This window comes from Marmota monax, unplaced genomic scaffold (genome assembly GCF_021218885.2).
Source record: "Marmota monax isolate L192 unplaced genomic scaffold, Marmota_monax_Labrador192_F-V1.1 WCK01_AAM20220418_F8-fsc00081, whole genome shotgun sequence".
Taxonomy (NCBI): domain Eukaryota; kingdom Metazoa; phylum Chordata; class Mammalia; order Rodentia; family Sciuridae; genus Marmota; species Marmota monax.
The window spans coordinates 1,248,808-1,274,802 of record NW_026695234.1 but is presented as its reverse complement, the minus strand read 5'-3'; the positions used below and the strand labels follow the sequence as shown (position 1 = coordinate 1,274,802).

Below are 25,995 nucleotides of genomic sequence, written 5' to 3'. Positions count from 1 at the left end.
TGGAGAAAGTGCTACTGTGGCAAATTGAATTGGAGATCTTAGAACATCCTCCCCCTGGGTAGAAGCTCACTGGCAGGTGGAGGTTTACTTACTCTAAGTGAAGGACAGCTCCATAATTCATGATAGCACTTCTTTTTGGTCCGTGCTGGAGATCCAATCCAGGGCCCTGCCCATTGTGGGTAAGCTGTCCTGCCACAGAGCTACACCCCAACATTTGTTCACAGAACTCCGGACATACAACTTATACTTGAAGGTACAAGTTACCCATTTTATAAACTGAGGCCAGGAAAGCTTAGTCTTTTGGGGGGTCTCATCGCTTAGAAAGGATGACTTAATTATAAACACATGTATTTTGATATCCACTGCCCTGGGTACAGAGTCCGGTTCCATGACCTCTGTGACCTTGAGCCTCTAGAACCTCATCTGTAAAGTGATGACAACTCTTCTTTGTAGGGTTAGTTTGAATATTACAGTTAAGCAGCCTAGGCTGTGTAGTTCCTGGTCTGGGACAGAGCGAGTGCCCCCAGTTGTCCAACTTCCCTTTTTTCCTGTTAAAACCTGACTCCTCCATTCAGACTTCAAGGCAGCGTCCCCTCCTCCTCCACGTGGCATCTCTACACTTCCCACACACAGTGCTGGCTCTCTCCTCATATTTGTGGGTATTCGCTTTTATCTCAATTTCTGCAAGAATATGCAATAAATGATTGAATGACTGAGCGTGGTTGTGTAGAGACGAAATCCCCGCCTCCCGCCTGGTGCGGCCAGGCACTGACAACTTGACTGTCCGGATTCTCTTCCTCCACAGAGGCCTTTCTCACCAACCACACGGAAACCATCACCGTGGAGGAAGGGCAGACGCTCACTCTGAAGTGTGTCAGTTCTCTGGGGAAGAACGCCTCCCTCCAGTGGCTGGCCCCCTCAGGCTTTACCATCTTTTTAAATGAGCATCCTGGTAAGTGAATGAAAGAGAAAAAAATACACACACACACACACACACACACCAGACCTTGACCTAAGGGATTTTCCATCCTGACAGGTTAGTGGGACAGAAAGCTGCATGAGTCACCCTAAGGGTGGGCTCAGCCCTCCTACTGCACACGTGAATCACGCCTCCAAAGCCAGTCATTTGACACATGGCTGCTTTTCTGGGGGCAGGAAGTCTGAAATGGAAACCCCACCAGAATGGTTGTTAAATGGGCTCAAATTACAAAGCACCTTTTTGTGTCCCCACCTCACCCCCACATTGCTTTTTGACTCTCGGTGACCATGAAACACCCACAGCAAAATGAGAAGCAGACAGTGGGTCGACCTGGGGGCCCTCACCTCACGTAGCCCACATTATCACCCCACCTCTGAAGCCAGCTGCTTTGTTAGTCATCTGAGCAATCAAAAGTCACATTCCAAAGCCCCCTTTCAGAAATCTCTTTTTCCTCCTGTTGGTCTGAACATAAAATCAAGACCTCTAAGCAGTAGGAATTGACAAAGCCGTTTCTCTCTTCTCAAACACACATTAAATGAGCACTAGATGCCTGAAGTGGAAAGCAAGTCTCAAAAATCTATTTCATTCATCTCTTGGACTTTGGACAAGATTTTACTAAAGCCTTCCCTTTTTCATGAGACCATCTCATGTCTCAGTTTAATATTCCTAACTGCCAGATATTTGATAAAGCATCTACGACAGCAAATTCTATTCTTGTTTACAAAGCAGAGTACCAAAAAATTTTATATGCTTTGAAAACATGAAATATTGATATATTAAACATAAAATAACCATATATACCATTTCAAGCTAAACCAACTATTAATACCAGATTCCAATAGAATAAGAAAGTACTAATTGATAAAAGTTCTAGAGAAATAAACTTTAAGTAGAGATATTTCTGTTAAATAATGCTTTCTGGTGTTTTATTTCATTTTTCTTTTGGGAAATTGGGAGAAGATGGACATTCTGGGATTTCAGCTGCATAATGGCTTGATCTGTCTCTGTGGTTCTGCACCTGGAATGGTCTTGCCCTCCAGAAGATTGAACCATGTCTGGAGATGGTTTGGGTTGTTAGAAATAGGTCAGGGGGCTGCTTCTGGCATCTAGCAGGTGAAGGCCCAGGACGCTGCTGAACATCCTACAATGAACAGTATTGCATCCATCACAAAGAATTATTCTCTCAAATGTCAACAGAGCAGAGATTGAGAATCCCAGAATTCTAATTCATATAATATCAGTACCCCAGGACACATAACTATTTAAGGTTCAACTATTTTAGGTTTGTTCATATTATACATCTTAACAGTTTTTTAAAAAAAATAAGCAAAACCACTAATTTCCAGAGTCTCTGTTTGTTAGGGGATCTTTGACTGCAGATGGAAACCCCATGTCAGTCATAGTCAAGAAGAGAGCTTGTTATTGGCTGGAACTTCTTAGAGTTTCCTTTTTTTGCCATTGGCTAAACACCTGGAAGGACTAAATCATAATCTACGGGAATCTTCAAACAATAACGAACATCTCTAAATTTAAAAATGCTTAGCTTTAAAAAAAATCACTTAGCTGGTGCATTTATCGGTGCATATATCTCCATTCTTGAATTCCCTGTGACAATATGACCTTCAGTGAATCAAATTTCAAAGAGGTAAATCAGTGGAGCACTTACCTTGGAAAAACAACTAGAATCCTACAATCTGAATCTTTGTCCCGTCTAGCATTCGTAATTTCCTACAAGTACAAACAAAGCAATTTGTTTATTTCGCAGATCCACTATTGAAATATTTTATTTCCTAAACTATCTTTGAGAAGCACCCAGCTGATCACACTAGAATTTGGAGGGTGGCTCAAACGAAGACATTTGTTCCTTTAAAGTGTGAAAATCAAAAGCTATTCCTGTGAATGATCAATCTGTATTCATCTGACACCTTTCCTCATAACAGCTCTGTTTTCTTCTTGTACAGCTTTAAAAAATTCCAGATACCAGCTTCTTCATCACTCTGCCACCCAGCTCTCCATCAGTGTGCCCAGCGTAACCCTGCAAGATGAAGGAACATACAAGTGCTTACGTTACAGCAACTCCGTGAGCACAAAGGAAGTGAAAGTGACTGTGTTAGGTGGGTACCCCAGCAAGTAAACCCAGGCAAGGGGAATGTAGTTACCATTTTTAAATCTTGACCTTTTAGTTTACAAAGTGTTGCTAGTAAGAAAGCATTTCCTGGGGGCACCTCTGCTATCTTTTGTAAAAGAAAATGAAATAGAGTATTTTGAGTGACAAGCTCTAGATTAAACTGTGAACTTGTGAATTTATTTGCCTTTGGCATCAATTGAATTTTCTTTCCGGGAAACTAAAAGAAAAAAGAATTAAAACTGGATGAGCTTCAACTGTATGCTGGCGCCATGTGAGACTCTAGGGGATACAAAAGGAATCAGGCGCAACCTCTGCCCATTGGGGTTTGCGCTCTATTTAGGAAGGTAAACTAAAAGAACCTGGTGACAGAGAATCCTAAGATAGGATGGAGTCGCGTGTAGTTGCACTGGATGCTCTGCTCACATCCTCTCCCAAACAATTCCTCTTTTCTGTTGGGGGGTATGCAGAGGAAGTGAGTCTCCTGATCATTGGGGACTAGCTCAGTTCTGCAGATGGTCAATTGTGACCAGTATATGTCTTACCATCTTTTGGTGGCAGAACAGAACAATTAAAAAACATTACTTTATATCCATCTCTAAATAACATAATCCCACAACTCACATAAAATAATTCCTCAGACTTCTCTGGTTGAATTACAGTGTGATGCCTGTCGTAAAGGAAAGGCCTGGTGGGAATGTAACGAGAAGGAGTGACTCTCTTGAGTGCCTGGAGCATCAATGTGACTCAGCTCGGTGCCTTCTCCCCTGTGTGACTGGCCACCTGTGGTGCCAGTCTGGTTCAGGCTGGTCATGTGTCCTTCTGGGCTTTCAAAACTCTGCTATCATTGCCTGAAATACTTCATCTTTTTTTAGTTTTATGGAGCTGGGGATTGAATCCATGGCTTCACACACACTAAGCACCTGCTCTACACTGAGCTACAACACGTGATCCTTTAATTAAGAGTTTAGGGGCTGAGTATTCCACCAGACTGTCAGCTCCTCAGAAGACCCTGTCTTTTTCATCTTTGTGTTGTCAGCATGTGACATGTCTAGCGCATGCTTGGAGCCAATAAGTGCCTTGACAGTGTCTCAATGGCAGATATACAAGTTAAATAAAGATAGAAGAGCAACATTCTAGACCAAAGTAGAAGTGGGATAGAAAAGAAGAAGAAATAAGCCCAACTAAAAAGTATTTCCAAGACAAAAACATAGAGAAATAGGACCAATGGGTCCTTTATAAGAGAGAGTGCCTTTGATGTCAGGAGGGGACAGAAGTAACTGACTTTGAGATAAGTCATAGACTCAGGAAAGTTTAGAACTGAAGGAGCCATCTCCTTCACATCACAGGTGAGAAAACACTGGTGTGCCAAAAAGCTGGGGAACTTACCAAAGTTCTTACAACCAGCCAGTGATAGAGGTAGGTCCGGAATCCAGGTCTCTCCCTCACCTACTGTCTACCAACCAAATACAATAATATATCACATTCAAATTGTTGTAAAATCATCTGTTTTGGAACTTTCAGGGACTAATTACACCCTGAGTGACAAACAGTCTGACTTCAGCTAAAGAAACTTTGCAAGCATATAACAGCCCTTCAACATGATTGGATTCAGGGAAAGATAAAGTGAAAAATGTGCCCATTCATTGGATTATGTCCTACAATCATCCCTACAGAATCTTAGGCTCTGTGCTTTGCTCAGATATGATGACCAACTAAGTAAACATAGAAAAATCAATTTCCTTCTAGCAACTCCTGTGAAGCCAACCTTGGAAGCTTCAGTTATCAGAAGGTTGAATGGAGAAGACCATGTCGTACTTAAATGCTCCACTACAAGAAGCAAACCCCCTCCACAGATAACCTGGCTACTGGGGAATGGCATGGAGATATACAGTAAGGAGAGAAACCAGTTCTTTGTTTACCTTTCTCCTTAGATTTATAATGAATTTTTAAATGTTCTGGCGCCCTCTGGTGGCCAGAGGTATCAAAAGATACCATTGAATAATTCATCTATTCTGTTTCCAGAGAAATTATTCTTATAACCAAACCAATGTTATGCCTTGATACTAAAAGGCTAATTGCAGAAAATAAAAATGCTTTTGCTTAAAACAAGGTAGAAATAAAGTGGAATATTTATAACATTTTTCCTAAAATTTGGCAATATTTCCTAAAGTAAGAAGTGTAATATAGTTATTACCTGTGAACAGAAAGTTTTTTGCAGGCATAAAATTGAAAATATATTTTATAAAGTACATATATGAGCATATGGGGATTCTTCAAAAGACTAGAAGTGTAACCACCATATGACCCAGCTATCCCACTTGTTTAACTAAAATTAGCATACTATAATGATACATGCATGCCAATGTTTATAGCAGTGCAATTCACAATAGTCAAGTTATTGAACCAGATTAGGTGTCCATCAGGAAATGAAGAAATAAAGAAAATGTGGTATATATAGGCAATGAAGTTTTAATCAGCCATAAAGAAGAATGAAATCATGTCATTTTCAGGTAAAGAGATGGAATTAGAGCACATCGTGCTAAGTGAAATAAGTCAGACTCAAAAAATCAAGGGTCAAATGTTTTCTTTCATATACAGAAGCTAGAGAGAAAGAGAATGGAGAAAAAAAGAAATATTTAAAAAGGTGAGGATCTCACAAAAAATAGACGGAAGACCAATAGAGTAGAGGAAAGCTATCAAGAGGGAGGGAGGAGAAGAGGGCATGGGAACGTAGTAGGGAATGAAATCTACCAGATTATGCTATATCTATGTATGAATATACCACAAATAATCATATAATATATATAATCTCATCTGATATGATTAAAATACACTAATTAAGTAACAATAACTACTATAAGGGAAGTCAGTCAGAGCAGAGTCAGCAGATCAGGAGAGAGAGCAAGGGAGGGAAAAGGAGGGTACTTGGAAATGAGATTGATCAAATTATGTTGTTTGCAGGTGTGGATGTGGCATTGTAAATCCCACTATATGTTTAGTTATTAATGAATTAACTAAAAATGGTAAAAATTTTAAAATAGAATCAAACTAAAAAATAAAATACATATATGGATGCTCCTTGACTTACCATGGGGTTACATCTCAACACATCCACTATAAATTTAAAATATCTTAAACGAAAAATACACTTAATACACCTAACCTATCAAACATTAATCATGCTTTGAACACTCACATTTTAGCCTATACATGGAAAAAAAATCCAATACAAAGACCATTTTATAATAAGTGCTGAATATCCTTTTTTAAATTTTATTTACTTTTTTATTTGTTCTACTTAGTTGTACATGATAGCAACATGCATTTCAATTCATTGTACACAAATGGAGCACAACATTTCAATTCTCTCGTTGTTCATGGTGTAGAGATGCACCATTCGTGCAATCATACACATATCTAGGGTAATGATTTCCATCTCTTTCCACCATCTTTCCTACACTCATAACCCTTCCCTTCGCCCAATCAAATGTTCCTCCATTCTTCCCAAGGACCCCCACCCCACCCCATTATAGATCAACATCCACTAATCAGAGAAAACATTCAGCTTTTAGTTTTGGGGGATTGACTTAACTTCACTTAGCATTATATTCTCCAACTCCATCCATTTATTTGCAAATGCCATAATTTTATTCTCTTTTAATATTGTATAATATTCCATTGTGTGTGTATATGTATGCGTGTGTGTGTGTGTGTGTGTATATATATATCTCACAGTTTCTTTATCCATTCACCTATTGATGGGCATCTAGGTTGCTTCCACAGTTTAGCTATTGTGAACTCAGTGCTGAATATCTTGTGTAATTTGATAAATATTCTACTGAAAGTGAAAAACCAGAATGGTCACATGGTATGCTTTCAACCATTGTAAACACGAAAAATCTTAAGCCATCATAGGTCAAAGACCGAATGGATTTGGAACAAGCAAGATCTTCCTTATATAATGTAGTACCGTGTCACACTCATAACGATAGATTAAAAATATTATGAGGACAAAGAATCCAGACTTTCGACCTTTAACTGAAACAGGCTAATTAATTAACTGTGGTGTTGGGAACTACTTAATGGTTTGCTTACATTTCAATATTCATTGTCTTTCATGGCTAAGTAATCATACATCCTTGAGAACTGTGAGGACCCTGTACAGTTAAGAATACTGAGGGCCAAATAGAGTTTTAGAGAGAAAAGAACTAAAACCTGGATCGAATTCCCAGTCCATTGTCAATTCTACTTCATCGCAAGGCTTCTCCTTTAACTTGCCTTATTCATACAACCTGAGTAAGCTCCAGGTCCTTGTGTCCTTCTTATGAAATCACTGTAAGTTTTGAAGTTTTTCTCCAGTAGTGAAGAGTTAGTTGGAACTCACCCACTCTTGTTCACCTGCTTTCCTTTGTGACCAGAGCCCACACACACAAGGCAGCTGGCTGAGGTTAGATTTCGGTTAGAAATTTAACATGTTTGCCACGAAGTCCGAGCCATTGGTCTCTAACAGAACCAAATCCATGGAAGAGCATTAAAAAGCCATGCTTTTTATCTCTCTTTAAATTTCTATATAGGCGGAACCCACCATGAATTTGAAGCTGATGGGAAGAAGTGCAACACGACCAGCACCCTTGTACTGCACACATACGGCAAAAACTCCACAGTGGACTGCATTGTCAGACACAAGGGCCTGCAAGGGAGAAAACTGGTTGCATCCTTCTGGCTTGAAGATTTGGGTAAGGGTTAATGATTGTCTTCAGTCATTTTACATTCACCTTCCTATTGCACTCTCAAACAAAATTAAATGGAGTGGGCAAAGTCCTTCAGAGTGAGATTACTGTCAACAAAGATCTCCTTCATAGCATGTTTCTGCAATGATTGAAATTTCTCCAGCTGAGGACAGAACTGTAAGGGTTCCAATGCCCAGAAGACTCCCAGCTGGGCGTGAGGTCTAGCAGAGCACCACATGCAAATAGCACCATTCTCTCTCTTTGATAATGACAGCTAGCATTACTTGACTGCAGATAGTTTTATTGCAATTACATTGTTGGAGAGAGCATGTGAAGAATACTGCATCGTTGTACTTGACCCAAAAGGAGATAGTAACTAAAATTTATCAAAACTAGTCAATACCGTTATATGTTCTTACAAAATAATTGCACAGTTACATTGAGATGGTGGCCCTTTAGATATACTTTGCTGTCACTGTATTAAAGATTCCCCCAAAGTCCAAGAAATAATTAAAAACCCCCAAACAACTCTTCAAGCCAAGGATCCTATAAGAAGCTACAGGAATCACTGGCCTGTCAGTAGTAGATCTCTGAGCTTCATTATTTTACAAGGTACTTCTTGCTGGAAAATGAGATTCCTGAGTACAAGGAATTGCTCACAGGAATGAAAGAGGAAAATGTTGGATGAGGATACATTACTGAAAAATCTTTTTTATCAAATGAAATAATTTATGACAAAAGGCACTCGTTCAGGGCAAGGTTGCTTAGTGGAACCTCACTAGGGAAGGCTGCCACGCTAATCTGTGCAGGCTGTTGCTGTGATCAGCAGGCCTCCTTCAAACTACCACATGCTGTCCATGGGCCCCTTTCTCACCAACCAAAAACAGTTTATTGAGGAAGCTGTAGTCGAAGACTCAAGGCCCCACAGTCTGGGCTGCACTGTAATCTTGTGTACCCACCCCTACCCCTTGGTGATTCCCCACACTTCCCCCTCCGCCAGTAGAATTCGAAAACAGAGACATTTAGGTTCTTAAATAAGAGAACCAACAATGTTGGGTGGGAATGTATGTTTACTTTTCAGCAATGTTTCAAGCCATCTATCATTTTTTCCCTCCTTTTATGCTATACTTCTATATGTCTCAAAATTACATCTAGAAATATTTATAAAAATAGGCTAAGATGAGTTGTATTTGTGATCTATTGACTGTCTAGTGCCATAGTCAGATCTCTAAGTACTCAAAGAGGACTGCGAGCATCAGCTGGTGGTGGCTTCTATTTGTTTATGACCTTGTTTCTTTGGTGAGCTATGTCTAGGTTGACATTCAGATATTACAAATAGTCATTAGTTTAAAACATTTGCTAGCTGAGGATGTTTTAAAACACATTTACAAGTGAGAGTTCTGAACCTTTCATTCCTGCCCTCTCTGTAGCGTAGGACCTGGGTGGGGGGCAATGAACCATGTCCATGAGGTGCCACCCTACACGAGGTGCATTAGAGGAGATCAGACTCTCTTCAGAACCACTTACTTCATCTTCTCAATGAGGAATTTTGATTTCCTGTTACTTACCTGTAGATTTTTTAAAAAATTGAACAGTTTTCAAATTTTTTACTTCAGCACCCCTCTACATTCTTAAAAATAATTTTAAGACCTCAAAGAACTTTTACTTATTTAAATTGTATCTGTCAATATTTACCTATCGGAAAGTAAAGCTGAAGGATCCAAAATATGAACTTATGCTTTTATTTTAAAATAATAAATTCACAAAATTTTAACAGAAATGGCATGTTTTTCTTTAAAAAATATATTTTGTAATATCAAAAATTAGTCAAAAATGGGCATTGTTTTACATTTTGAAGATCTCTTTTGTGTCCGGCTTAATAGAAACAATTAGGTTCTTATAAATTTTACATTCAATATGTTGTTTTGCTTGAACTACACATAATTCAACTTCACAAAAATATGTAATTGGAAGAGAAAGGGGCCCATGGAAATCATGTGGTAGTTTGAAGGAGGCCTGCTGATCACAGCAATAGGCGCATATTTATTTACTTTCTGAGTCTGGTTTAATTCACTGGATGATGTTCTCCAATTTCATCCTTTTACTAGAAAAACATAGAATTTTATTATCCTTTATGGCTGAGTAAAATGCCATTGAATGTGTGTGTGTATATATATGTGTGTGTGTGTGTGTGTGTGTGTATACACATACATATATCATTTAAGAGAATAGTTTTAATAGCCTTTTTTAATAATTGTGGATATTGTTCTTTGAGATTATACTCAACAAGATATAGCTTCTTAAAGGTTAGTTGCTATGTGGACCCTGGACCCTATAAATGAACTTTTCATATTCTGTTATATTAAAATCCATTGAATTATTTTGCACCTTGAATGAATCTTTTACCTTGGCATGATTTTCATAACACTATGCCTTGGTCATTTGGAAAATACTGAATTACAGAGTTATACAGATCTTTCAAACATTGACACATTTCAATATCAAAATCTGTTCCATAATAGCATCACTGATCTCATCAGATGCCTTCAAGTATTTGAAAGCTGCCAAGTTCACAGTGGTGGACATGAATTCAAACTTGAAAAGCAGCTAGTGCTACTAAGGAACTATATTTTAGATACTATTTAACTTTAATTAATTAAAATTTAAATAGACAGTGTAGTTAATGTATACCACAGTGCATAGCAGAGGTCTATAACATCCTGGCCCACTAGGGAGGTAAATGTGGCTGGAGTCCACCTAATCAAAACAATAGTCTAAATACAACTATTCAGCAGTGTGTGGACTGAGAGAATAAATCAAAGTACACACAAATTTTAGTTTTAAATATATATAACTAGTTCAAACATACACATATGCAAATTATACATATATAAACATACACAAACATATAATCATCTGAATTCATATACTAATTACTATGTTAAAAGACTTCCATCATTATTGATAAATTGTGTTTTACATGTCCCCAGTACTTCCCACAGGATGCCACTTTTATCATATCCTTCCAGCATTTATATTTGACTAGATCTCAAACTTTCTCCTCTTTGCATTGTCAATAGCCTTCTTCTTTTAGACTTATAGTGTGTACAACTATTCCTTATAAGTGGCTCTGCTTCCTATGGTTTCAGTTACCAGTGGTTCAGCAAGAAGGCTGAGTTACAGTAAGATATGTAGAGAGAGACCATAGTCACATAACTTTCATTGCAATGTATTGCTATAATTGTCATTTTTACTATTATTTACTGCAATGAATATCTTCCTGTGACTATAAATTAAACTCTGTCATAGGTATGTATGCGTAGGGAAAGCCTCAGTGTATATATATATATATATATATATATATATATATATGGTTTGACATTATCCACAGCTTCATCCACAGGTGGTCTTGGAGCACATCCCCTATAGATAAGGGGGTACTACTGTATTACTAGTTCTCTAACATTTCCTCAATAATTCTTTCTTTTCCCAGAGTTCTTAGGCATAACTCAAGCTTTTATACTTTTCCAAAAAAATTACACATATTTGATTAATAAGATACACCTTCAAAACCACAGAAAATTCCTAGATTTAATAAACACTGAGAAGTACACAAATTTCATGGAGACATTACTCACACATCACATATTGGTGAATTGACATGTAGTTGTTACATTCTTCCTGGATGTGGGCCTGTTCACTGATGGGTGAAATCCATCCTAAACTGAACCTTTGAAAACATCTCGAAGTAGTTCTCAATATTATATAATAATATTTAGTAAGCACTGTGCTCCATAAACATCAAGACATTGTACTATGTTGTTGAATGAGCTTCTTACTTCTTATAAAAATACCCAAAGAGGTCCATGCTGTCAGTATGTCCACTTCTGCGAGAAGAAAAAAAAAAAAACTGAGTGTTACATAAATTAGGCATGTTTTCCAGCAAATAGCAGCACTGGAATTCAACCTAGGCTTGGGGGGACTCCAGAGCCACCTAAGTGATAAATGGGAAGATAGATGTGTGGCTGGGTAGACAGACGGACAGAAAGGTAGAGGGAATGACAGACAGGTAGATGGATACAGACAGAGGCAGTGAACACCCTTTGCCAACTGCTGCCAAGTGCACCAACACTCACAAGTCCAGCGTGCTGCATTTGCAAGCTGGTCGGGTTAACAGATGGACAACCAGCAGGGTACAGATTGAAAAACCAGAGCAAGAGCTGTGGAATACACAGCTCTGAGGTTTCTGCAAAACCTCCACAAGGAAGTAGCAGGCAAATACGTTCTGTTTTACTGAGCACGATGTGGGTAAAATTGCTCTCTGTAGTTGCAGAATTTTGTTTTTCCCCTTTCCTAGTTACTGATCAAGAGACAGCCTCAGATGCTCCGGAGAAAAGCTCTCTCTCCTCTCAAGACCCTCAGCAGCCCACAAGTACTGGTAAGTGTCTAAATCACTGAAACGTGACAAAAGATCGTGCCTGCTTGGGAAGGTCACTATAAGTTTTAAGAATATTTTTATTTTAATTTTTAATAAGACCACACAAGACCCACCCCCTCCACTGGCTCCAGCTTTGTGTTGTCCTGAAATAGGGCTACATCAGGAGGGCTGACGTATAATGGAGGACCAGAGAGCAACAGCATGCCTTGACCATTCAGTACAATTTTGCTGGAGATGTAATGCACGCACACACAAAATTGCACACATGATTATGAACTTGAATTTCCTCTGTGGTAAATGACAAGGTTGAATTCATTTATGAGGAGACTCATTCTTGTTTTCCCTTGCCTAGAACAGAGCAAACACAAAACACAGATTTAATTTCATTCCACACAGAGCCCAGAAGGAGGAGCTGGGATCTGGTATTGTCATGGAATAACAAAATCACCTTTGAAAACACATCAATTACTTGGTTGTCAAAAACTTAGGTCATTTATTTTTTATGACAGCATTGAGCTATAAGACCAATTGAGAAAGCTTGAGTTATAACTACAGTTTTATTTTTAATTTTTTTATAGTCCCAGATCTTTAGGCAGTGAATTCACTAGATGGTTCAATTGGAGCAATAATCATATATTTAATTTAGCCTGATAGTTTACCCAGCATAGTCTTTGGCTAAATAGCAAGTGCTCAGAAAATTCAGAATGAATGAATAAATGTTATTTAATGAACAGATGGATGAATTTGTTTTGGTGTTTTGAGCAAGACAGTCTCATTCAGGATGCCATAAATTCCTCTATGATCCTTTTCTATTTCTTGTGGTATCTCTATAATAATTTCATTTGGTAAGAAGTGGTTTCACATCATTATCATGTTCATAGTTCTGAGTATCAGATCACATTTTTAGAAATGTGTACCTTGAATAATGTTTAAAAGTAAATGTTTGGGGGTTTTAAACACTGATAAATACAACATGTACCATACAGTTTTCAAGGGCAATGGAAATTGAAAATATTATGAAGTGGACCACATCACTTGCTTTAATAAACCAATATTTTTAAACGTGTTTAGAATCTAGTTGTCTTTAAATTGGCTAGCACCACTACTGAGCAACTCAATTTCCTGCTCTGTGTTTTCTTATACAACATAAGATTTAAGAAATATGGTCTCTAAAATTCCTTTCAGCTTCCAATTTCTGTGATTTTATTGTCGATAATAACACCCATTTTCAGCAGCATGGAAGACTTCATTCCCCTCTGGGTCCACACAGTGGCGCTGTGCAATGGGCTAAAAAGACTTCAAATGGAAAAAGAACCAGGGAGAGAAAGACAATTTGGAAAAAATATGCAACAAAATTTGAAAAAGCCATTTTTATGATTTTTTTCTATTTTTATGATTTGTCTTATCAGGCAACATCATCCTAGCAAATCCTATTTCTAAAGGAGAGGCAACCAGAAGTTTGAATGACAACTGAGGCTTTTACTTCAATATAAAAAGCATTGTTTTGTGCACCTGGGATTATAGGTTCCTATTCAAAACCTTGGGATGCCATATCTGCATGTTTAGTGATTATTTTGAAGTGTCCTAAGGACCTTCTTCCTAATATTCCTGATCAGGAAGAAAGTATGAAATAACAGTATAAATTTGGGGTTCTAGAGTTCAAAGATACTCTTTTGTTGTTGGTTCTGCCACGAATTTGCTGCAGAACTTTAGGTATATTACTAATTCCTCAAAACCTCACTGTAGTAAGAAATAAAAGATACCAAGCGCTCAGTTAGGGCCTGGTATATGGTAAGCTTTCAACTAGTGTCTGCCTAGCCAGGCGCAGCAGCGCATAGTTTTAACCCCAGCAACTCAGGAGGCTGAGGAAGGAAGATCACAAGTTTTAGGCCAACCTTGGAAGATTAGCAAGTCCTTCTCAAAAAATAAAAAAGGGCTGAGGATGTAGTTCAGAGGAGACACACCCCTGTACATCCCCAGTACCACAAAATAAATAAGTAAAGTAAAAATAAACATTTGCCTAAAAAAAAAATAGTAAGGCAAAGGGAACTTAGCCACTTGCAACTATTTGGTTTTTTTGCAAGAAATAGTAGTTCAAAATGAAATAAGCCAGATACAGAAAGATAAATGCTACAAGTTCTCTCTCATGGGTAGAAGCTTAAAAAGCTGATCCAAAAGTAAAACAGTAGAATAGCAATTACTAAAGGGTAGGAATGGGACTAGATGGAGGTTGTATAACAGTTACCAAAATACAGTTAGATAGCAGGAAAAAGTTCTAGTGTTCCACAGCACAGCATAATAACCATAGTTTATATTAAACAATGATATATTTTAAACTAAAAGAGAGGAGTTTGAAGGTTTCAAACAAAGAAATGATGAGATGAAAACTCTACCCCAATTTGATCATTATATACTGTTTTCTATAAAAATGTATAATTATTACATTATTTTAAAAGAGAAAATAAAAAAATTTAAAACAGTAATTTTAAAATGAGCTTTTTTTAATAAAATGAGGACCACTTAATATGGCTTTCAAGCTGCTTTGGTCAGAATATATATAGTTATATAGGTAGCTATAATCTCCGTTCATTTTATGGTGCTAAAATAGAACACTATACACCAAGTTATTTACAATGAACAGAAACCTAATTGGCTCACAGATTTGGAGGCTGGAAAGTCCAATAATGAGGGGGCCACATCTAATGAGGACCTTCTTGCTAAGAAAGAGTAGGAGAGACAGCAAGAGGGTCAATCCACTCTTTTGCAGGAATGGCCTCCATCCATTTATGGAGGATGGAGCCTTCACCACCCTCTTAAAGGTCCCACATCCTTACATCATCGCAATGGCAACTGAGTTTCAATATGAGACTGGGAGGGGACAGGCATGCAAGCTATAGCAGTTATATGCAAAATCATGAATAGATGACATAGGCATATAACATGTCTTACTTTCTTTCACCATAGTCTCAATGATGGAAAATTCTAGTATACCAGAGATTGACAAGGAAGAGAAAGAGCAAACTACTCAGTACCTTGACTTGACCATTGGTAAGTATCACCCACTGTGTTTAGAATAAACACTTGACATTTTAACCTCTTAGTGGAAAAATTCAATGGCCTTCTCCAGTCCTCATTTTTCTCGACGTTTCTGCCCTTTATGACACAATGGGTTAATCACTCCCTTGTCCCTTCTTGACTTAGTTGCCTCCTGCCTTCCTTGACATCTTCCTTTGCTAACCATAGTTTTTCTGTATTCATTAGTTAACTCCAGTTCTTCCTGACATCTTAAATGTGGGATATGGCTCAGTTTGTAGAGTGATTTCCTTACATGTACAAGGTCCTGGGTTCAATCCCCCATCCCACAAAAAAAAAAATTGGGGTAACGTGAGTCTACTTCCAATTTTACTGCTTCATGTTTTGTACTTTTCTTAATTCTTAAAGAGTTTACCCATTCCCAAGATTGTTACTGTTGCCTGTAGGAGGAAGATTTTCATACCTGTATTTCCAGAACATTCTTCTGAGCATTAGTCCCGGTTTCATTTTTCTGTCTCTCTAACCAAATTTTCTTTCATCTCCTTCACTCAACATTGCTAAAAACCAAATAGCAACTTTTTCCACAAAATCAGCTTGTCTAAAGCAGAGCCCCAAATCTTAGTGTAATCCTTTATAATTGTGGATATATAGATATAGACATATACATATGCACATACCCCCCCAGCTTATATAAAAACAGCCAGTTTCCAAGGATGTTTTTTTAAGAATTTAACCATTATTTTTTGTTTTGTTTTGTTTTGTTGTTTTATGTGGTGCTGAGGATCCAACCCAGTACCTCATATATGCTCGGCAAGCACTCTACCACTGAGCCACAACCCCAGTCCCTCCAAGAAGTTTTGAGTCTTTTTTTTTCCAGGTATATTGTCATTATCACTGCCACCCCTGAATTTAGAACCTCATAATCTCTCATAGAGATATTGTAACATCAATTTCTCTTCCTGGGGTCCATGTTTGGCTCCTATTGACAAAATATCCCTTTGCACTCTGCACACCTGTGTTCTGAAAACCTTTATGGCTTCCCAAAGTATGCAGCACAGAGTTGAGCTCCCCACCACCACAATAAAGTACACCCCCTCCTACCTCTGCAGTCCTTCCTTTAAAGAGTCCCTACAAGATACACATGTTTCTCTGAAAATCTCATCATGTTTCAGTCACACTTCCCTTGTGTATCCTAACTGCCCTGATTGGAAGGAGGAACATCCTTATTGGCCTTTCTTCTCCTGCAAGGCCAGTATCTTCCCTGAAAACTTTCCTGGCCAATTCAGCCCTCGGCAACCACTCTTGACTCTGAACCCTGGAACACATTATTATATCAACACATGTGGACCTAGAATTTTGAATAAGATATCTCACTTTTGTTTGTTTTTGTTAATTAATTTATTTACATATAGAGAAAACTACCCCCTCAAACATAGGAATTGTGTCTTAGGAAGCTCTAAGCATGATGTTCTCCGCATGGCTGGCACTCTTTAATTACTTATTGGTTGAGATGAAGAACATTTAGCAAAATTGTAGCCCATAGGATCAGAATTCTAGGTTTAGAAATACTTTTTAGAGCTCATCTAGTTTATCCCCAAATGCCTTCATGAAGAGCCACATTTAACCTAGCCAAGATAAGTAGATTTTTCATTTGATTTAGTTAGTTCTCCAATCTCCTTAACAACCTCTTTTGCTACCTGACTACATTTTGCTAAAAACCATTTCTTACAGCTAATTTGAATCCCCTGACAATAAGTCAATATTCTTACATGCTTTCTCTAAAAATGAAAAATAAGTATTTCTATGAAATTAAAACAACTTTTCAAATCATCCTGTTACAGAATTGCTTTGCTTGTTTGTGTGCCTGCTCTGCCTGTTTGCAGAACGTGAATAATGTGTGTCCTTTACCTTCAGCAGTAAGCTCTGCCCCATCTCTTCATCTGGGCTCTCGCTTCGCCTATAAAACATTGTGGAAGTATTGTGTATCCCTCAATAATCAAAGGGCAATGTAAAGAACACTGCCTAAAATCCTCTCATTTCCCTTGTAGAAGCAAATCCTCAGTATGTCGAATTGACGAGGAAGAAAAGTGGCATTCTGCTGCTCACCCTGGTGTCCTTCCTCATCTTCATCCTCTTCATCATAGTGCAGCTCTTCATAATGAAGCTGCGGAAAGCACATGTGATATGGAAGAGGGGTGAGTGGACAAAGATACCCATTAAAACAAATAGACTCTGGCTGGACACAATGGCACACTCTGGCCTGTAATTCCAGCAACTTGGGAGGCCGAGACAGGAGGATTGCCAGTTCAAGGCCAGCTTAGCAATTTAAAAAGACCTTAAGCAACTTAGATCCTGTCTCAAAATTAAAATTAAAATTGGACTGCAGATGTAGCTGTGTGGCAAAGTGCCCCTGGGTTCCATCCCCAGTACCAAAATAAATTTTAAAAATAAATAATAAAATATATAAACTCAACGCACACCAGAGTTAGAAGAAACCTTAGAAGTTATTTAGAATAATTGTCTACCCAATTCATCCCATAAACATGTAACAGGATTTAATCCTTTCCTCCCAAGGCATTATCTGGACTTGTGCTATCTGGTACAGGAGCCACAAGATGGTTATTGATCAGTTGATGTGTGACTAGTCCCTAAAAGATGTGCTGTAAGGATAAAATACACACCCAATTCAGTATACACACTAGCATGTTCACGCAGGAATATGACATACTAACAATCATATCATGGGTGTTCTAGTCAAATAAGTCATGTTATTGAATCAATTTCACCTGCTTCTTCTTACTTCTTGAATGTGGCTAGTAGAATTCTTTAAATCACATGTGTGGCTTCTACAGTGCTACTAGACAGTGCTGATCTAGTCACATATGGCCTCAATACCCCCAGAACTGTGTATTACCAAGGCAAAATACTACAACTTTGAAGATCTCTGACTTTTTTTTTTAAGTATCATGTCTACTAGTTTAATATCTTCTTTGGACTGTTACTAGACTAATATGCTCATTACAAATAACCTAGAGACAGGGCCTGACTTTTCATCATATCTCTGCCTGCTCAATAGGCAAATGCCATAGGATTATTTCAGAATTTCCCATTAACTATTCACCCCCATCATTCTTTTAGGGGTCCTACATTTGTTCCCCTCTGAAGGACATTATTTGCTTCTATTCTGCTGTCATTGAACTTCATCATTCTTATAGTGCTTTGTCCAGTGCCTGTAGGAATACTAGTAAAGACTAAAAGCTCCATGTTGAGAACCTGGGGTATACAGGAACACAATAAGACAGCTATTGTTCCATTACCAAGGCATCAACTTATTCAAACAAACATTTCTACATATGAATGATGTCCAAGGCTCCAGAAACTAACAATTTAATTTTCTTTTCTTGCAGAAAAGGAAATTTCAGAACACACCCTAGAAAGTTACAGATCAAGGTCAAATAATGATGAAACATCTTCCCAAGAGAAAAATGGACAAAGTAAGTCAACTGTGTAACCTGATGTTAGAAAAATAAGATTCATTTGTCAATTCGCTTTAAGGAGAAGGGAGAAATATCAAAGCTTGATTTTCAGAACTAGAAAATCAACGTCTCAAATCACTTTGAAGATTTAAAGAAGTGCATCTTAAAAAAATAATCGGGCCAGATACAGTGGCACACACCTGTAATCCCAGGAATTAGGAGGCTGAGGCAGGAGGTTCACAAGTTTAAAGTCAGCAGCATAGGGAGGCCCTAAGCAATTTAGCGAGACCCTGTCTCAAAATACAAATAAAAAAGGGGTGGGGGTGGGCTGGAGATGTGGCTCAGTGGTTAATTGCCCCTGGGTTCAATCTCTGGTACCCAAATAAAAAACAATCAGTAGCTAAGCTCATGTTGTGGAAGGTATTCCACATGGGGAAGCCTCCCCTGACTTCTGTCACACACTGGGGTGTTGTGTGTCCTTCCTGTGCCCCAGAGTGTGCTACATACACCTTTACTATGAAGCACTTCCCAGACCATACTGTGATTTCTGGTGCTTTGATTTAGCTACCACAATATTCTTTCATCTTGTGAGTAACTGGATTTATCCTATATCCTTGGGTCCTAGCACAGGGCCTCTCACCAATGGAGTGCTTGGTAAAGTTGTATTGAATAAATGAATATCAGCTTTAACTAATTCAAGCAGAAATGTTTCAGGTCTTTTGGGTAGTTCCATTGTGATTCTTGAAGCAAAATAAGTAGAGAAAATGAAAAGAACCTTAATGGGAAGGAAGGTGGGGTGGGGTGGGGGGGCATTGGATGAAGATCCAGTAGGCTAGTTTTAGGGAGAAGAGTAAGAAATGTATACTTTTCAACTATTTTATGTCCTCCATGCAGATTACTTTATTCTGCCTTCGAGGAGCTGCAAGAAATATAGTGAGCTGTGTCTCTGGTTCTCTTGGTTTGACTGAGGTTTATGTAGGAAGTCTGGTCTTTTATAATACCTTTGTCTTTCGTTTTGTTTTGACCTAATAGAGTGCACCATGGAAAGAGAGAAATAGATGTGCTCACAAAAGACAGGGACACAGTGAATTGACTCTGTGAGAACTGGGGCAGGGACAAGGAATGTGTGTAAACTTCTTCTGACTGACCCTTGGATTACAAAGCATAGAGAATGATGTCATATAATGTGTAGCTTCCTATATTTTTCACAGGTGAGGGAACCAAAACAGTAGGAGGAGAATTATGCCCCTTAGCAGGAAAAGAAAACCCCTTAGCTCAGCTGTTAAAAAGCAGAAGCCCTTGCAATAAACTTAAAGGAAATTTTAAAATGAGGACCTGCACTCGGCCCGTCCTCCACAGACAGGGATATCCCAGGGGCTCACCACGCTCATAGGAGGTGGCACTTTCTCTTGGATGCAGACCTCCTCCTTCATCCTCCCTGCCACAGCACCCTCAAATCCAATGTTTTCACTGTATTTTTTTCTTTTGCACATTTAAAAGATTCTCTATAGCTGCCTCCATGTCCAGTTGCACAGCTTCGAGGGGTCTGCTCCAGCCCTGTATTTCCCATGAGCCCTGTTATTTTTAATATGCAGTTTTGTTGAAGGCATTGTGTTTTTTTCAGCAACACGCACGTAATACAGCATAAATGTCTACATATTTCATTTTAGTTTTTTAGTATGTTGTTTATGTGAAAAAGACTTTTTAAAAATTAAGGTATAACAATGCATTCAGACCATTTATGTGTATCAGGGACTCTTAGGTTTTGTCAGATGTGGACCTTAAAATCATGATGTCCCATCAAACCGTTTCGATAAATGGGTGCAATGTTGTTCAGGATAAATGTTCATCTTTATCTTTTATTTTTCAGCTTCTCACTCTAAACGTTGCATGAATTATATCACGAGATTGTACTCAGAAGCAAAAACAAAGAAGAAGGAAAATGCAGAACACTCAAAATTAGAAGGAAGGCACACTCCTATCCCAGAGAGCATTGTGTAGTGCTCCTTGCAATAGGAGATGATTTTTCAGCCAGCCACGCCATCAGTGGAACAGCCCGTGGGAAGGAGCATCATTTTTGTGACATGAAAAGTGTCCCTTGAATGCAATGTGAGATGGTGTCTTCTGAGCCAGGGCAGCAATATGGAGACCAAACCATGAACAGAAAGCTCATAGTTTAAAAAAAAATTTGAAAAGAAAGAAAGAACCTATTATTCTTGACACTACTTCAGAGCCCCTGAGACTGTGGATCAGGGTCAATGTGACCAGCTAATATCTTACCTTGAGAGAACAGGAGTTTTTAGATACCGGGCTCTAGTAGAACTACTTAAAAAAAGAATTCTTTAAAATATCTTTTCTTCTGGTCACAAAATAAAGATGTTTGAGATGAGAAGTACCTAAAGAAGATCTCTGATCCTAGGAGGTTACTTTCAAGATGGACTTTAAGAAGATGTAACCAACACGTGACAGGGAGGAGCCATGCATCACAATGAATAAATCCAGGATGGACTCAACAGCCCCAAGACACAAGCAGTGAGCTCAGGAAAGACTCAAGAATTAGCATTTCATATCTTAGACTTTACTGCTAAATCACTTCAGCTGACCTGATAGATAACCTGGTATTTCCATGTACAAAAGGAAATAATGAGTTTATTGACTGATCTTTGACCTAATGAATGGTTTTTAAAAATTTCTTTAAACCAGACACAGAGGCATATGCCTGTAATCCCAGCAGCTGAGAAGGCTGAAACAGGAGGATCACAAGTTCAAGGCCAGCCGCAGCAATTTAGAGAGGCCCTAAGCAATTTAGCAAGACCTTGTCTCAAAATAAAAAATAAAAAAGGGCTGGGAGTGTAGTTCAGTGATAATGAACCCCTGGGTTCCATCTATAGTACCAAAAATTAAAAATTTTTAAAGGTCTAAAAAAATAAAAATTCTTTAATAAAGAAAAGAAAGTATACTTGTTTTTTGAATGATTGTGATCCAAGTTGCACATCCTGCTTCACATATATATGAAAGTGACATGGGACATGTATTTTTATTTATTTTTTCCTACCATTTTATTTAAGGCATAGTGAACTGGCATTATGTAGTATATCTCTCAGTGTTTGGATCTGAATAAACCAATTTTAAGATAACACACAAGCACACCTATATATGAGTTTGCAATTTGTTACAGGGGCCAGATCCTACTGTGTTGACTTATAAAACTTTTTAACAATCACAAAATTTTAGAAAAGCATAAAGATGGCACAAAGCACTCTCTGATTCTATTTGAGAGTGAGTTGACACGATGCCCACCACCCTGCTGCCAAATACCTCAGTGTGTATTTCCTACAAACAAGGACACTCTCCTTTATAATCACAATGCAACCATCAAAATCAGGAAATTATCATTGTTATGTTTCTGCTAATAGTCCTCAGATACCATTCAAGTTTCTCCAATTATCCCAATTGTCCTAAAGGACCCAGCTCAGATTCACACTTCATCTTCATCTCATTCAGTTTGGAATAGTTCCTCGATCTCTTTATTTTCGACCTAGATATTTTTGCAGGATACAGGCTAAGTATCTTGTGGACCATCTCTAAGTTTGGTGTTGTCAGATATTTCTGCATGGTTACATTCAAGTTACACAACTTCTATTGGATTGTCAAGAAGCCATGTAATGTTTATTTCATTGCATTTTATTTATCCCATTCTATTGAGGGCACTCGTTTTGATCATTTGATTCATGAAGTATCTGTCAGATTTTTCCACTTGTAAAGGTACTTTCTTCTCTTTAAAAGTTAGTGTTTTGTGGGGAGATACTGTAAAACTATGCAAATGTTTTGTTCCCCATCAAACTTTAAAATTAGTCATTTATTTGCTTATGTGTGTATGAATTCATGGTTTCCTCTGGTTATAATTCCACAGGTTATAATCTGATACCATCAAGTTAGTCCATTGCTAATTTCATGATGGAGTTGTAGAAGCTGCCTTCTGTGTCTGTCCAATATAGCCTCCTCAATCTTCAAGCACTTTCTTGCTTTCTGGTACCAGGTATTTCAGGCTTATCTTAAACGTTGCCTGCCTGGCTCTGGAATCAGCCATTTCTCCTAGGATTCCTGGTTCCATTCAGTGGCAAATGGTATTTGGAAGCCAAGATCCAGGGCTAGGTATACTCATTGCTTTTGGGGTGTCATTGTTCTCAAGCCTTCTCAGTGGACAGAGCAAAGGAATACATGATAATTTACACAGGGTGTGTGTGTGTGTGTGTGTGTGTGTAGTTGTACGTATGTACATATTACACATATGTATGTATTTATGTTTATGTTTATGTTTATGTCTATCTATTGAAAACCATGAGTTTATTCTAGTTTTCTTCCTTTATATATTTGTAACACCCTTCTCTGAGTATCTCGCTTTCATTATCCTAAATGTTTTCTTATTTGATCAATACCCAGAATGAAGGTCATCTCTCATCTCTGCTTCCATACTGTTCTCCTCAAGAATTCTTCTTCTTACTGCCCAGACACTGATTTACCATTCTGTGTTCCTCTCTCTACCCACACCATGTGGACACTCTGCTCACCAAGCTTGGGCCCTGACACCCAAAGCAGGTGGCCCTGCTGTATGGAGACTTTGGTGCACATGGGCACACATACACACACTGCTGTAGTCTAACCCTTCCCACCCATTCAGGCATCGATACAGCATGCTGGACAGCTCACCCAGGGGCACCGCCTCCTACCAGGCTCAGGCTGGATATCCCCTCTAGGCCTCTACAGCTTTCCTACTACCACCACCATGGATTCCTGCTTTGCTCCACCCCATCTAAAGACTTTAGGGATGAATTGTTTGGTAAGAGAAGTGAAGGAGTTGGGAGACGGAGAATGAGCCAGATGTCCTGCTCTTCAAGAGAGTTTTAACGTGTAAAGACATCAAGGTCAGGCATGCCATTTATAGTTGTGTAGTGGCTCTGAGTCAGAAATCATTCACAATGCTGTCACTGTTCTATGAACAACCCAGAGGGAAGAGTACTTCCACTTCAGAGATGGTGCTGGTCGAGGCTGATTAAACCTTCTGTTGTATCGGCAGACTCTGAGTCTACGTTTGCAAAGAATCCTCCCAAAGGATGTAAAAGGTGACTGCTTCCATTTCTCTAGTTCCAACTCAAGAGACTGTTGTAGGGACAAATGAGGCGAGGCATCGAAGATAGCAGGAAACAGTTTTATTTGGCTGCAGCCAGGTTCAGAGGGCACAGTTTTTGCTGTAATCAATTAATCCCCTGAACCCCGAGTTCAGGGAGTTTTAGAGTTTTATACCCAGTATGTAAGGGGAGGGGCTCAGAAGTTCACAGTCCCCAAAAGTTCATATAAAAGCAGCTTTTTCTTTCACTGTTCTGGGCATGTTAACTATTCAAGGACAACACCTGAGAAGGGGAGAGCCTCTTCTCCCCTTCCTTTCCTCCCCCTGCCAGCTGTTACCATGGAGCCCAATTGTAACTTATCTTAAAAATGTAGACATCTCTGTGAAGCCTCAGCTCAAGGCCAGAGGCCTTGTTTGCACATTTTTTCAAAGTATTATACTGGATATGTTTGTGAAAAACTATTAAGGGGGTGTCCAGCACCTGGAGTGATGGTATCTTCTCCGCCAGTGGCCAAGGAAACAGGGCGACACGAAAATAGGAAGTTTATCTACAGTGAACTGTTTTGCAGAGACTTTTGCTGACCTAAAAGCAGTCTGGGTGAAGATTTCTGGAGAGGCCCAGTTAAGACTTTTAGTGAAGAAAGGGGGTGCCACTTCAAGACCAGACTAATGGGCTAACATTTCAGGAACATGCAGGGCAGAGATAATCAGAGTCAGCCAGTTGTCAAAAATGCCCAAGAGGATTTCCTAAAAGAGGGGTCCCCGAGTTTGTTCCCAGTGGTTGGCCTCAGGAGACCTGAGGTGAAGTTTTAGAATCTGTATTTTCTAAAAGTTTCTTGAGTAATTCTAACAGGCTGGGGGATGCTGGTGGAGCACTAACCACAACTTTTTAAAGTATAGAATTGTCAATGTTATTTTTAAGGTGACCATCATTTCCCAGTGATCATTGTGAGGGGTTCATAATGTCCTGGAGGCAGAAGGAACGTGTAACCTGGACAGTCCTCCAGTTCACTTGTAATACATGATACAATGTTAAAGCAATGTAAATTGCTATAAAATTGGAATGATGAGAAGGAAAATGTCTATACATATTCATTGAGAGGGATATTTTTTTCCAAAATGTTTTTCATACGAGGCTGTTCAAATCCACAGCTGTGTGTGAGACTCCAGGACATGGAGGACCCACTGTGTAGCAATTCATGATGTTGCCCTACTCAGTGTCTTCCTCCTTTCTAATGGACCTATGGCTTTTTCCCAGTATTCTCCCACACTTTGTAGTCATGCCCTTCGGGGAAGGCAAGTCTGTCCCCAACCAAATGAGAAATCTTTTGAGTTAGTCATGGTAGCCCTGTTCCCCATGCCAATGGTCAGCTGAGACCTGGGCACATAAAACAATGCTGGCCATGGAGACACGAGTGAAAGTTCTTAGTGGGCTTCTAGAAAAAACTCTTCCTTAATGATAAAAAGAGACACTCAGAACCAAAACATCCTCCTTCCCCTAAAATGTTGTTATAACCACCCATGCCCAGAACCAGCATTTTATCACAGTGGGGGTCTGAACTGCTGTGGGAAGACACCAGAGGAAAGAGAACCCCCTGAACTTCAGGCCTTGATGGTTTTGTTAAGCTGTCACAAATTTCAGAAATTTCAGATCTCACATTATTCTTTAAGCCAGGTGAACTGGGTTTTCTGTTACTTTCAACTCCAAACAAAGCACCGTTGAAACTATAAAACTCTTGTTTTATGGAAAATGCTTGTTCCCTCTTGGAATGCCAAGATACAACAATTTTTCTGTTTTATGGCTGAAGGAGTAGAGGCCCAGGGAAGTTCAATCACCCACTGAAGATCACACAAATAAGGAATAAAAAAAACACTGGGAATGGTGCCCCGGCTTCCAAGCAGAAGCCCCCTCTGTTCTTCCAAATGGTGTGAATCCCGGGAGGGGAGGGCGGTTGGAGCACACTTCTTGCTCATTGCCAGATGGAACCAAGGAACAATCGATAAACCTCTAGTTAACAAGCCTCTCAGTGTTGCCTTTTAGAACTAGATCAAAGGATGCTTATATTAATTTCTCTCACATAAC

General features: G+C 38.9%; 1 protein-coding gene and 1 long non-coding RNA gene across 4 annotated transcripts in view; one reads left to right on the top strand and one right to left on the bottom strand.

Annotated features, from left to right (window-relative positions):
* The window catches only part of Crtam (cytotoxic and regulatory T cell molecule), a 32,168-nt gene extending 10,444 nt beyond the window's left edge, over positions 1–21,724 (top strand). Inside the window, exons 2-10 of one of the 2 annotated variants that reach the window (XM_046438558.2) lie at positions 806–952; positions 2,941–3,093; positions 4,854–4,997; positions 7,682–7,843; positions 12,195–12,275; positions 15,240–15,323; positions 17,357–17,503; positions 18,716–18,802; positions 20,655–21,724. In XM_046438558.2, the coding sequence (XP_046294514.1) occupies positions 806–952; positions 2,941–3,093; positions 4,854–4,997; positions 7,682–7,843; positions 12,195–12,275; positions 15,240–15,323; positions 17,357–17,503; positions 18,716–18,802; positions 20,655–20,785 (1,136 nt within the window). In that variant the 3' untranslated portion in view covers positions 20,786–21,724. The remainder of the gene's footprint in view (positions 1–805; positions 953–2,940; positions 3,094–4,853; positions 4,998–7,681; positions 7,844–12,194; positions 12,276–15,239; positions 15,324–17,356; positions 17,504–18,715; positions 18,803–20,654) is intronic. The other variant, XM_046438560.2, reaches the window with a different exon arrangement.
* Positions 1,889–7,831, bottom strand: LOC124088791 (uncharacterized). Of its 2 annotated transcripts, none has more exons than XR_006850467.2 (6): positions 7,693–7,831; positions 7,492–7,610; positions 4,494–4,560; positions 2,905–3,014; positions 2,646–2,707; positions 1,889–2,120 (listed from the first exon to the last, which is right to left on the bottom strand). It is a non-coding gene; the product is annotated as an uncharacterized LOC124088791 (long non-coding RNA). The 2 variants fall into 2 exon arrangements; XR_006850468.2 differs by having other exon boundaries at positions 2,961–3,014.
* Positions 21,725–25,995: the final 4,271 nt, after the last annotated feature.